General features: G+C 45.6%; 1 protein-coding gene across 1 annotated transcript in view; it reads right to left on the bottom strand.

Annotated features, from left to right (window-relative positions):
• Positions 1 to 1,155: 1,155 nt before the first annotated feature.
• The window catches only part of LOC102693128 (uncharacterized), a 42,336-nt gene continuing 29,750 nt past the window's right edge, over positions 1,156 to 13,741 (bottom strand). Inside the window, exons 14-19 of the mRNA XM_069181747.1 lie at positions 13,456 to 13,542; positions 13,047 to 13,127; positions 6,220 to 6,318; positions 4,749 to 4,767; positions 4,450 to 4,489; positions 1,156 to 3,266 (exon numbers count right to left, since the gene is read on the bottom strand). Of these exons, the coding sequence (XP_069037848.1) occupies positions 3,198 to 3,266; positions 4,450 to 4,489; positions 4,749 to 4,767; positions 6,220 to 6,318; positions 13,047 to 13,127; positions 13,456 to 13,542 (395 nt within the window). The 3' untranslated portion in view covers positions 1,156 to 3,197. The remainder of the gene's footprint in view (positions 3,267 to 4,449; positions 4,490 to 4,748; positions 4,768 to 6,219; positions 6,319 to 13,046; positions 13,128 to 13,455; positions 13,543 to 13,741) is intronic.

Genomic DNA, 13,741 nt, shown 5'->3' with positions numbered 1-13,741 from the left:
GAGGAAACAGAGTTATGAAGCCAGTTCAGAGATGGGGGTTATTAGGAGGCCATGATTGGTAAAGGCCAGGGGGGAATTTGGCCAGTAACACCCCTACTCTTCTTGAGAGACACCCTGGGATTGTTAATGACCACAGAGAGTCAGGACCTCGGTTTTACATCTCAACCGAAGGACAGCACTTGTTTACAGTTAAGTGTTCCCATCACTATACTGGGGCATCAGGACCCACACAGACCGCAGGGTGAGCGCCCCCTACTGGCCCCACTAACACCTCTTCCAGCAGCAGCCTCAGCTTTCCCAGGAGTCTCCCATCCAGGTACTGGCCAGGTTCACACTGCTGAGCTGCAGGGTGATTTGGCTGCTTAAAACTGAAAGTTAGATAACGATGTAGGTATTGTATGACGACTGTGCTAACGCTTGTTGATCATATTTATATATATATATCATTTTATAGTCAGAATAGGGAATTTATGAGGTGGAACTTCAGCAGCTCCGACATTCGCTGACATTGTGCCAAAAGAAGAGCGTTTTCCCTCGAAAGTTCAAACTCCTGCTGTTTCCAGGTCTTTTCTGAAACCCTTCAGCTGCCTGACGCTGAGGTCCTTCATAACAGCGTCGAGCTCAAGTGTGTGAAACCTCACAGCCCCTGAGTGGAGCCGCAGACCTGATTCCTGTGGTGTTTATTCACCGTCCTTTCGGCCACATGTCTCGGTGAGTCACCACTCTTCAACTTGTAAATACAGCGCGCACCCGACTCAGTTCATTAAATATTCTGTATAACAGGTATTAAACTAACAGTGTCAGACTACAGTGACATTTATACACACTATATGAGCAGTATATCTATATAAACTAACTGAAGATCTCCAGGTGCTTCAGTCTGGTCACATGAGTGATCTGTAGATCACTGAGCTGAAGATCTTTACAAGCTGTTTCATCAAGGAAAGAGCTCCATCAACACAGCTGGGAATGTATTTCAAAAACATCTTTAACAAATAGCAGTGATGCTGAAAGGACAAAGACAACAGAGGCATGTCAACAAGGACATGAAGGACAGACCAGACGAAGACAAGGAGAGAGAAGGAGGGAGAAGGAGAGGGGAGATTGAGGATGAAGAGAAGGACCAGTCAAGAAATCAGATTTATGACACTGACTTTTAATAAAAATTTTGCTGAAAGAAATAATACATGTAAGAGACATACTGTACATGTATGATGAGAAACAAAAAATATAAATTTAAAATACACAATCAATTGTCCACATTTAGCAAGTTCATAAGTGTGGGAATAAAAGATCAATTTGCTCTGAGCAGTTAAAGTCAGAGCCCAGGTGGAAGGAGCTCAAATTCACTTAGCAGGGGCAGGTCAGGACAGACCTTTCTTGACTTCAGTTTTCTTCAAAAGGTTTGAAACACATTGAGTATCAAATTCAACCTTGGTGATGGTCGTGCTGGTCAAACAGGGTAAAAACCATGTAGTTCATCAGCCAGCTTTCTGTAAGTGTTAAAACCATCAGTGTTCACTGTGCTTTTGGAGAGATTACTTGTCCTGCAGCCTCACCCTAGTTTTCATTCTGCTCCATGGACATTTCTAGAACTTGGTGCGCCTTCGAGTTTTTCCTGGTGCTTGAATCTTCTCTAACGTCAGACCTGACTTCCCTCTTCACAGGCTCGCTGCCCTGTGGTGAAGCAGTGTACTTGTGGCAGGTTGGCTCTTCTGTGATTTGTTTACCCAAGGCTCACTATCTGAATAAACTGGAATGGGTTTTGTAAGAATCACCGTTTCCTTGCAGAAAGATGTATAACTGCAGAACACAGCTGTGAGTCTGGCTGACTGGTCGCAGGTGTAACAGGCCAGACCAGCCGGTGCAAGAAGAACAGACCCTGACTGGCAGCACTGAGCTTCCTCCCTCTGCAGTGCTGTCCTGCAGGTGGGTGTGAGGAGCAGTGCTGAGCTCAGACGAGCCCAGAGAAGGATCCACAGCAGCCTCGTACGCCTCTCTGATTGAACCCGGGTTCTACTGTTACAAGCTGGGAGAAATTATTCAAAGACTTTCTCGGGTTGCAGTGGTTAAAATCACCCAGGATCAAATTAGGTGTGTGGGGGACAGAGATTTAACAGAGAGAGTCACATTACAAGGGCTGTTTACTGTCTTTGTATCATTTGCTTTGGGGAATGTACACAACGGTTATGGACATCTGGGGGAATTCTCTGGGCAGATGAAAAGGTCTCCCTGATACTGAGAGCAAGTCAATATCAGGCAGACAGAGCCTCTCTCGCACTGTGACGATGCTGATACACTCCCAGACAGTTCTGTCTCAGTCCAGCACGAGCAGGGCGCCAAACCCATCAACGGTCAGGTCTGGGTCCAAATCTGAGCCTGTGAGACAAGTCTCTGTAGAGGCCAGCAGGCCAGCAGTCCTGCAGCCATAGAGACAGCTGACACTTGCTTGTAGCTCATCAGCCTTGATCCTAAGTGACTGGACATTACTGAGGGTTATCAATGGCAGAAGGTCGAGATTATTACTCCTCACATGGACTCTGTCCCTTTCCCACGCTTGCAGCCTGGTTTCTTAAATTCTTTGTTTTTTCCCTCGTGCTGTTGAGATGTTCACCTCAATAGCGTTCTGCAGAAATATGTCCACAGAGTGATCCTGCAGACCTGCCTGGTTCTGTAGCAGGAATTCTCTAGAGTCCTGCTTCTTGTTGCATGTGGAGGACTCGGTGCCAGTAGACTCTGTGTACAGTTCAGAGAGGCACTAACAGTAGTAAAAAAACAGGTCCAGTTTCAGTCCATTCTCATACACAGATGCACCAAACAGTAAACAATTAACATGAGTGGAAACGGACTCACACAGGACTTTACATATCAAAACAAGTTACACTTCTCACCACCAAACAAGACACACAACCTCACAGTGAGTGTCTGTGGGTGCTGGTGACACTGAGAGACACTGAGTGACAGTGGGAGTCGGCGAGTGTTGGTGGGTGTGACAGTGGGTGACAGTGGGTGTGAGTGTAAGTCAGTGGGGGAAGGTGGGTGCGAGTGGGTGACAGTGGGAGTGGGTGTGACTTGAGTGGGAGTTGCTGGGAGTTGAGTGGGTGGGAGTGGGTGTCAGTGGGTGGGAGTTGGACTGAGTGGGATTGAGATTGAGTGGGAGTGAGTGTTCCTGCTCTCTTCAGGTCTGGGTCCTGCCATCAGTCAGACTCCTTATTGAGCTGAGCTGCTTCTGGGCTTCTCTCTTCTTCAGGGGCGTTGGAGTCTCTCTGTAACGGAAAGAGACACTTTCACTGGACTGCAGTCTGTCTGTGAGGGACTGTCAATGGATCAGCATCTACAAACCCACAGGGGATAAGAGAGCCACACACTGCAGCCCTGTGTCAAACACAACAAGACAGGGCCTTGATACTGTATGTTGTTATGAGGTTTTATCAGATATTGTTAACAGTGGTTATTTCACTAGAGTAGTATGAACACTTATAACAGGTTTTTACTCAAAGTGGTAGTTTTGGAATATAATAAACAGAGGTGATTTATGAAAGAACCCTCAGGTCCAGATACAAAGTAAAGGAGACGCTAATAACTGCTAATTAAAGGTGTGTGTGATTCACAGCCTGGACATCTGGAGCAGCAACAACTCAAGAGCCTTTAGCAAGAGAAGAGTCTGGTGTTAAAAACCTCCTGTGTGTCCCCATCAGAGCCCAGTGAAGGCTTGAGCTCCAGTTCCTCAGGGGGACCTGTGTCCTGGACAATCACACAGGGGCATCAGGAACAACACCAGCCAACAGCTTATTATTCATTTATTCATCTATTATTATTATTATTATTATTATTATTATTATTATGTCCTGCCTGTGTGCTGTGACAATAGTGACGACAGCTTCATCAATAGGAGAGTGAAACAGTCCTGTAACTCACTTTTCTTGTCCTCCTGTCCATAAACTCTCCTACAGTCTGCTGCCCCTCATTCCGAAAGTCTTTTCCTGCTTTTATTGTGATTTTGTTCTCTTTTCCTTGTGTTGAGATTCTTCTTCCAAGCTCAACATTGTAGACTCCTCATGCAGCTCTTTCCTCTCTCACATCACGAGACAAAGCTAAACTGAGTTATTCCTTTTGTTCTTTAATGCAGCCACAAGCCTACCATATAAAAATGTCATTCTGTTCAGGCTGGATCAAGTCCCTCATTGAAACTGTCAGCCCAGGTGTCCTAACTGAGATACAGAGGACGACTGAAACAGTCTTTGGAAATTTCACTGCACACTGACTTTCGATTTCCCTGATGCAGAACTTTCACAGGCATCAGCCCTGGACAAACAGGATCCAGTTTTATAAAGTGCAAACTTATAACACTCATCGGTATAAATGCCTCTCAGCTTTCTGGACTCGGGTGGTGTTTGTCTGTTGGTATGTGTCCTATTATGAACGGGTTAGAAAAACTGAGAAACATACCTCCTGTTTTCGCAATAATGTCTGTAATTTTTCCTGTATCCTGTAAAACATAAGTGTTATTTTAAGTTTTTCATACGTATTTATTAGATATACCAAATTTAATTTTTAAGACTTTTTTTAAAATATAGTATGTAAACTAATGTTGTTGCTACAGAATGGCATGTTTGCTAAAGTTTAAACACAGTTGAAATGCTTTCCTGACACTTTTACATTCTGCTTTCTGTTTATAACAGCTAGAAAACTAATTCTCTTTCCTGCACATACATATTCAAAGTGAGAGATATTTGGCTTTTACTTACTCAGTTTCATTATCCTTATCTGGAGAGGAACAAAAACAAGTTTAAACAAACTACACATTCCCATCAGTTTAAAATAATCAAAAAGAGAAATACTAAAGATGTTGTAATCTCAAGGTTACCTAAGAAAAATGATTCAAGTCCGTAAGGAAAAACATTGGTGTCACAGAGTTAAACAACGGTCATTATAATGAGATACATAGATACATTGCTGTACATACAGTATACCTCATTCCCACAATTGTGATGAGTCAACAGTCAACAGAGCTGAGCAGTACAGTTCCTGTACTGTACATATACAGCAGCACATATAGAGAACAACACCCCCCAGTTTGGACAAGAGCATTATCCAGCCTGAGGTTGTGTTGAGATTAACAGAGGCTGATAAATCAAGCTTCTCCTTCAGCTGTGACACTTCCTTTGTTACAAGACGAGTATGTCTTTCTGTATGAGACACACCCAATTCTCTTTTCACACAACGTCACACCAGTATTCCCAGGAACAGGTCAGAGCTGTGAATGGTGATGTAAATAAGTTCCCAAGCACTGCTGATGTATCACACAATGCTAAAAGACATTTTTCAGTTTAACTGATGTGATGCGTTTCTGGTAACATTATTATTTTTGTGTGAATTGACTGCAGTATTTTCACCAAAACACACGAGCCTCTGTTTCAAAGTATAATATAACAGCAAATGTCTCACTGGGGTAAAACACAGCAGGGCTAATTAATAGCCTCTGTAAATTTGACAGAAACCTAAATAAAAGTGTTGTGCCTGAATGGACACGATGTTTCATTCCTGAAGTGCAACACTGACAACAAGAAACAGTGACAAACTTCCTGCAGAGGGCATTATCTCTCACCAGACCGGCTGCTGTCTGGTATATTTACTGTATATATCTTCCAGTTGATCTCATTTCTGCTGTCATTTTGGTGTCAAACTACAGCAGAAACCTGCCTGTGTCACTGGCTGTCAGACTCTGAGATGTTCCAGATTTACTGTGATCAGTTCAATTAAGGAAGGACCTTCTGTGAAGAGGTACTGTACCTGTAGGGTGAGGGTGTTTAAAACCCTTTAGTGATCCAGGCACCCAGAGCCAATTTCCACTTGGAATATTCTCCCCTCAACACAACAAAGGCCTGGTTCATGTCTTACACTGAAGCTAACCCCTGGGGCATTAAGTGTAAAAAATCACATTTCTTTTCTTTATTCCTGATCTTCAGTTACTGGAAAAGCTTCCAGTAAGGGTATCAGTTGAGTGAAATTGTAAATACTCAACTTCTTTACAAATCTCACATATTTTATCATCTTGCATAACTGTGTCAATGAAATCCTTTCCTAGAATGTATCAACAGCTGCTTGTATTTCTACCACAGATGTTAAAACACCCTTCAGTTTTCTCCTGCTCTGTCTCTGTCCTCCATTACTACTGTATAAAGGATAACTGCTAGAACTCAGGACTGAGATACTCACAGTAATTATACATCAGACACACAACCCAGCAGATCACATAGAGGGATTCCAAGGGCACGACCACCAAGCGAAGATCTTTCACAGCTCGGTAGCCTTTAGCTGGAATTCAAGACATTGATACTGATAAGCAAGTGGTGGCAGAACTTCTGACATAATTTTACTGACTCTTTTTAAAACTGGGCACCTACTGTACTGACACTGCTATCACATTTGATGACGACACTAGTGTAATGATAAAAGGTAAAACACCTTCTACAGCTCAGTAGACACTAAATGCTTCATTTAAACAGCTCAAATATTTTTTCTTATTTTTTAATTCCTTTTTTCATTTTTTTCCATTCTTTTCATTCCTGTCTGGAGAGTAAGATGACATTAATGGGTAAAATAAAGGAGAGTTTAGTATAAATGTTTTATGGAGAGATGAGACCAAGACAAAAGAAATGAAAGTAATAAAGTTTTATCTAAAGTTGAAGGTGAGGAGGAAGATGAAGGTGTGGAGAAAGTTGAAGATGAAGGTGTGATGAAGGAAAGGAAGTGCAGGTGCTCTAGAGAGCAGCACCTCATCAGTAAGAGTGGTGGAGGCAGTGTCCTGGCCTGGGCCTGGAACTGGTTCTCTTCTTGACTGATGATGAAGGAATGGATTCTGACAGGGACACAAACATCAGGTCTGCTGATGGAGAAGAAAACCCTTCAGTATTTCTATAGTTGAGCTCCTTCATGCAGGATCACAGTGACCCAGAGCACACAGGCAGATCAGAGCAGAAGACTCTTGGACTGAACAAGACTGAAATCCAGTAGATCCTGAAGTCTCCCACCCCAGGAAACAGCAAGAACTGCAAGCAGCTGCAGCAGAGGCTTGCAGAGAAGCTCAGTGATCACATACAGAGCTGGGGGAGCTCATGGGTCCCAGACTTCATGCAGGTCTTGTCTCAGAGGGATCTGCAGCCACTATCTGACACTGACTTCATGAAGGTGCCCCAGTACACATGGTCACAAGAAACCACTGGGTTGAGTACAGAGTAGGTTTGTGTTCTAATAGGACCAATTGTGTGTATGGAATTTCCTCACAATAAAACATATTGTACTTATATTTCATATTAACCTTATGTTTACAAACACAAATTGAATGTAAAACTAGCAATTTTGAATTTGCTGTCCCAATACCTTTGGAGGAAACAGGAAACTGTTGCCATAGAAATCTTGGTGAGTTCTACCTGCCTAGCATTTTTCCTACATGTATGATATACACTAGTTCACGAGGAATGACGTCAGCCGAAAGCTTGGGAGAAATTAGAATCATTTATTGAGATGTGGAGATTTGGCGTAACCCGTTTAGCTGAGGGCCGACCTCCCGGCCGTTGGATGGGGAGGATAGGACCCCCCAAAAGAACCAAGCTGGACCCCCAGTCACCAGTGCAGAAAAAACAAAAACAAAAACCATATGATTATTAAACTAATTCAGCCGAGGAGAGAAAGTGCCTGCTTGAGGATACTGGGGTTAGTTTTAGTGTATGCATGATAGGCCTCGGAGGACCAGCGGCCGAGTTGTTTGATGAGATACTCGGGGATGCCTTGGCGAGTGGCAGAGGAAGTAGCTCCTGATCTAAAGGAGAATCGTTCAGGAGGGTATCAGGTGGTTAGAAGGATGTCGTGGAGGTGAGAGAGAAACCTTTCGCGGGTCACGATAAGGGCATTCTCGTTTACGAACAGAGGATCAGTAGGCAAAGCTCCAGCAGAGGTGCGAAGATGCTCGTAATGAGATAGAGGCTCGTATGGGCTGATGTAGGAACGGAGTTTGAAATAATAAATGAGGGTGCCGGACCTGAGTTGGTCGGTTTTGCTTTTCTTGAGATAGAAGGTCAGTGCATCGGAAGATAAGATAGAGATGTCAGATAAGCAGGGTTGAGAAGAAGGATCGAAGGATGCGGAAGCAGCGGTAAGTTCGGAGCATCTCAGGAAGCCGAAGAAGGTTAACAAGAATAAAGATTCGAGAGTGCGGTCGACCCAGGGTGAGTGGTAACCCGACCCAAGAACGTACAGTAGATGCAGGATTCCAGGATGTCTGAGGCAAGTGGTGCGCACTGGTTTGGAAGTGGTTTTTCAGATCACTGAAAGCCTTTAAGCAGGAGACTAATTTGAGGGTGGATAAGGGAGGGACAGGTCGTGCCGAAAAGGAGTTTATGGAAGAAGTGGATGCCACTGAGGTATACTTTGGTGGTGGACGCTCGTACCTTGAGTGAGTTTCTACAATAGCAAACGAAGAATGATACAGTGAGAATATCGAAAGAAGGGAATTTTATGTTTGTGGAGAGGTGGAAGGATTGGAAGCCCTTCCAGGCAGTCCAGTAAGAGTTGAGAGTTCGAGGGGCAATCCCTGAGAGGATAGTTTGCTGGGCCAGCTGGACGTAGTGATGGAAAGGATGATTCAGAGGAACATGAGTTCCGAATAGGGAGGTACTGTGCATGGGTTCGGTCTTGCATCTGGTACCAAGTTCCTGAATTTCTGAAATTGAAAGCGAGAGAGAGAGTCAGCTATCTCATTAAGGTGACCTGGAATGTGAGCAGCTACGAGGATGAATTGATGTGTGAGAGAAATCCATTTAAGGCGGTGGAGAAATTTCATGATAGATCGGGATGAAGACCTTCCTTTGTTGATTATATGGACTACTGCATAGTTGTCCGAATGGATAAGGACGGATTTTTATTTCCGATTGTGGCCCCAAAGAGAAGCTGCAACGACAATTGGAAATATTTCGAACAAGGCCGATGACTGGTCGGGGAGAGGGATTGAAGAGAATTTAGGAGGCTGAAGGGCCGCAAACCATTGGCCTTTGTAATAGCCTCCAAAACCAACTGAGGGGGCTGTGTCTGTGAAAAGCTGGATATCCTCAGCGTCGGAGAGGAGGTCATCGCAGAAGAGAGATATGCCATTCGAGTTGGCCAAGAAAAGCTGCCAAAGCCTGAGCTCGGATTTGCAGTTGGCTGAAAGGCATACCCACCACGGTAAGGAGAGGACACGGAAGAGGCGAGGTCGAGAAGGTAGGAGATGAACAACCGTCCTTGAGGAATGATACGCATGGCGTAATTGAGGTGGCCGAGCAGAGAGAGAAGTTCCCTCTTTGTGCAAGATTTGGCGGAAGAATAGGTAGAGATATACGTCTGGATCCTGTCGATCTTGTCGCGAGGCAGGGAGGCGGAGAAATTGATGGAATTGAGGGTGATCCCAAGGAATTGGATTATATGAGAGGGACCGTTTTTTTTTGTCTGTGGCGAGAGGTACCCCTAGTTTCCCGAAAACGGAAGTAAGTGTGGAAGAGGCTCTTGCAGGTGGGGCGTGAGGAAAGTTTATGGTAAGGAAATCGTTGAGAAGGTGGACGAGAAAAGGAAGCCTGTAGTTATTCAAGAGGATCCAGCAGAGGGCTTCGGCTAAGGTATCGAACATTTATGGGCTACTCCTGCATCTGAAAGTAAGGCGGACTGCGAAGAAGAACTTGTTCCACCAATGAACTCCGAAGAGGTGCCAGAAGTCTGGGTCAAGAGGCATAACTTTAAAGGCACTGGAGATGTCGGCCTTAGCGAGCCAGGCGCCCGGACCTGCGATTTTGATGAGAGAAATGGCATGGTCCATTGTGGCATAGTGGAGGGAGAAGTCTGAACTGGGAATAAGGCTATTGAGACCTGGCAAGCGGGAGTTATGGGGGGCTGACAAGTCGATTATAAGGCGTTTTTTTACCGGAATACTTACGGACCGCTATACCGATGGGATTGATGCGGTATGCAGGGAATGGGGGAGAGTCAAGTGGGCCAATCATGAAACCGTTCTCGACTTCAGATGTTAACAAGGAATCAACGGACTGGGGATCGGTGGTGGCAGATTGCAAATTTTTGACGGGGGAAGAAGGAAGTGTGCACAGGCCTGGTGAGAATCCGAAGGAGCTGAAGGTGGAGCGAGCATGGAAAGGCCGGCGGGAGCAGGCGGAGAAAGCGTGAGCTTCACCGCAAAAGCTGCAAATGTGATGGAAGCGACAGAGGGAAGAGGTGCATGTCGAGGAATTGAAGTTGTTGCAAATTTGTTAACCTCGGATCATCACGATGGGGCGACCGTGAACGTCTCTGGACCGGGAAGGTTTGAAGAAGACCTGGCAGGAGAATCGATGCTGAGGGGGAGAAGGGGCAGAGTCAGGGTTGAGCTTGCGGACTGTATTTGGGCAAAGATTTGATGAATGTGTCCAAGAGGAACAGAAGTCGCAGGAAAGAGCTCTGACACAATGTCGAGGGCTCCCCAGTAGGTGTGCTGGTTCCATTGGAGTAGGCGGGCAGCAGCCTTGGCCGAGAACTGCTTGTGGTAATCGTAGAACAGGGAGCCCTCGAAACGGACAGATAGATCGAGGATGATGTGCATGTAATCGTCGAGTTCCTGACGACGTTCAGGAAAGGCGGAACACATGATGTCGCGAAAAATGCTGAAAGCCAAGCAGAAGTCGGAAATTCGAAGGACTGAAGCAGAGTGAGGGTCAGAAGATTTGAGAGTAACGGAAATAGAGCCGCAGTCGACTGTTCTAGAATCGGAGTTGTAAGTGGAGGAAGAGAGAAGGTGAGCTAGATTGACATCCGCACCTCGTAGAATTCGCTGCCGGAGTGAAAAGGGAATGGGAGGAGGACTAAACTTTAGTGCGTTAGGAGGAGCTGGGAGAGGAAGGGCTGTTCGGAGAGGAAAGTCCTTAGTAAAGGGGAGATTGGAGTCCAGGGCCGAAGGCATGGGATGACTGATGCCATGTTGGACACCGGGGATGGGAGAAGATGAGGAGGGAAGAAAAGCGGAAAACAGATTGCGGTAGGAGGGGTTAGATGGATCTGGGGCCTGAAGCTCATTGGCTTGGGATATGGAAGCCGAAGGCTGTTGAGGAGGAATTGAAGCAGGAGCGAAGGCTGCGTGAAGGACTGAGGAGGCTGCTGAGTCGTCTTGGACGCCAGGGGGTGGGGGAGGGTAAGAGCCACCTGCTGGCTGACCTGGGGGTCGTTTACTGGACGGCCTTTGGGCCGTGGAGACCGCAGCAGGGGCGGAAAGAAAAGAAACCGGGGCCGAAGGCACCCAGCCGGCGGAGCTTGAGCCGTGTTGGACGCCGGAGGTAGAGACAGAAGAGAGTGCAGAAATTAGATTCAGCAGAGAAGGGGGTGGGGGAGGGGCGTGAGCCTGGGGCCTTAGACCCGGCTGCAAGGAGTTTAGGGAAGGAGGCTGGGTGGAAGAGGCTAGGTGCGGTTGTTCAGCAGAGGAATGGATTGGTTGGGGAAGAGACACAGACACGGATATATCAGGACAAGACAAGACAGAAGACGCAACAGGCAGAGGCGCGGACGGCCTCGGGGTCCTCACATTGGGATGAGTGGCGGCGGCGCTGGTGATGTCATCGGAGGGTGCCGGGGGAAGCTGTGTAGCTGATGTTTCCTTTGTGTAGACTGCGGTTAAGTACAGGGAAAACAGGGCTTTTTTGGAAGCGTTTCTTTTAAAACGGACGCCATGTTTTCGAAGTATCCTCCGGAGGCTTGCTACAGTCCAGTTGGAAATTGCGAGAGATGATCCGGGAGAAGGGGGAGCCGATGTGCGTGAAGCGCGGCGGCAGGGACATCCTCGAGAGAAGCGGGGGTTATTTGGAGACTTTGCCGTGGAGGGACGGGAAGGCTGGGTTTGCGATGAGAGAGGGACTACGACGGCAGAACGCAGTCTTCGGCGAGGGGTTGAATCTTGTGAGGACTGGCTGGGGGATGAGCGGCGCTGATGTGGCACGGCGGGTGAAGGAGGCGATGAGACAGAGGTGAGGGGAGCGGGGGGGGAAGGCTGGACGAGAGGGGTAGGAGAGTCTCCTGCGCTGCAGAAAAGGTCTTCATCGGAGCAGCGAATTTGTAGATCTATGAGAAGGGAGCACGGATTCGAGCTAGGCGAAAACGAACCATGCAGAAAACGAACGAGGAAGAGGAGAGGGTGACGTTTGATATATATGGAGACCAGCTGCTTACGTCAGGATTAGTGGGAATTGCGGCAGCTGTGTCGAATGAGCTCGGCTGCTTTCATTCCTCCCGAACTTTCATTAAAAACTCCATTACATGAATTTAGAAATACTAATACCAACTGGACATTTTGTAAACAAACAGAAGCAAAAAAGGACTCTTAGATGTCTGTAGGAAATGTACAGACAGTATATATGTATGAAGTTAAGACAAGTCTTCTTAGATTTTCTTTAGTTTTTCCCACTGTAAATTATTCTACATTGTATGAGGTGTCTCTGGCCAAACAGGATCAACCAGTGCGGGTAAGAAGGGAAAGTGTGGAAGGTGGTTTGTGAAGAGCAGCAGTTGGGAAGACAGAACTGACCAAGTTGAAATAATTATATTCACGACACGTTACCAGTGAAATGAAGACTGTGATTGGGTGACACTAAGTGTTACTGAATACTCCAGTGCCTGGCTGTGTTATTTATTAATGAAGATGAAAAAGATTTAGTGAATAGTCTGAGTGGGTGGAACATATAGAGAAGAACAGAGAAACCTAAGATGGTATAGACTTCCCTGAGAGATCACCAGTGGTTCTCCTAGGAACCTGTAGAGTCTGTCTGTAAGATTGAACACAGAGCACTGAAAACACAGAACACTAAGGTGACACGTTGGCAGTGCTGTCAATATGTTGGAATTGGGCATTTCAACTGAATAATGTCTTAACTAAGAATATATATTTTTATACTTAAATAGTTTATAACCTTTCCTAAATATTAAAAAAAAAATAAACACCATGTTGCACAAACATAAGTGGTCGGATAATTGTTTTTACTTACTGGTGTTAAGAATTAGGTCTGTTGCGAGTGCAATGGAACTCAGTAAAGGCAATGCAAAGATAAACTTCCATAGTAAACCATCTGAAAAGCAGAAAAATGTTGTTATAGAAGAGTGTCTGAGCAAATGGGTTTTACAGGATGAGCTCACAGCTGTCCAGGCCTGAGTTTCTGCTGTGATTGTGAGGAGTGTAGAACACGGTGAGAACAGCAGGGAGGGGTGGAGGAGAACAGGACAGATGAGCCAGATGTGTCACAGGGTCAGTCTGAAGGAGGACATGAGGGGCTCTGGGACACTAAGCAGCAGGAAGTCAGAATGTGAACTGAAACTGCAACATTCACACACAACTACTTAGAAGAAACATTTGATCACAAACTGTTTAAAATAACACTTAAATAATTCCTACTGTACCATCTAGACCTTTGTCTTCCTTTATAAAGACTGTCCCAACAGCCAGAATCCAGAGAAACAGGACTTCACACATGAGTCCAGGTCCCCCTGTAATCATAATTAATAATCACTGTAATGAGTCACACATGGTGAGCACCAGAGGGTCTTCCAGAGAAAACACAATTTCATCTGACATAACCTGTGAAAGTATAACTGTTGTCATGCCTTTTTCAAATTCCACTGTGTTTAAAGTTCAACAATCCAATGCTTAATCTACTTAAAGAAATTGAATAAAGAAGAATTTAAC

This window comes from Lepisosteus oculatus, chromosome 21 (genome assembly GCF_040954835.1).
Source record: "Lepisosteus oculatus isolate fLepOcu1 chromosome 21, fLepOcu1.hap2, whole genome shotgun sequence".
NCBI classification, from domain to species: domain Eukaryota; kingdom Metazoa; phylum Chordata; class Actinopteri; order Semionotiformes; family Lepisosteidae; genus Lepisosteus; species Lepisosteus oculatus.
This window is presented reverse-complemented; position numbering and strand designations above follow the sequence as displayed.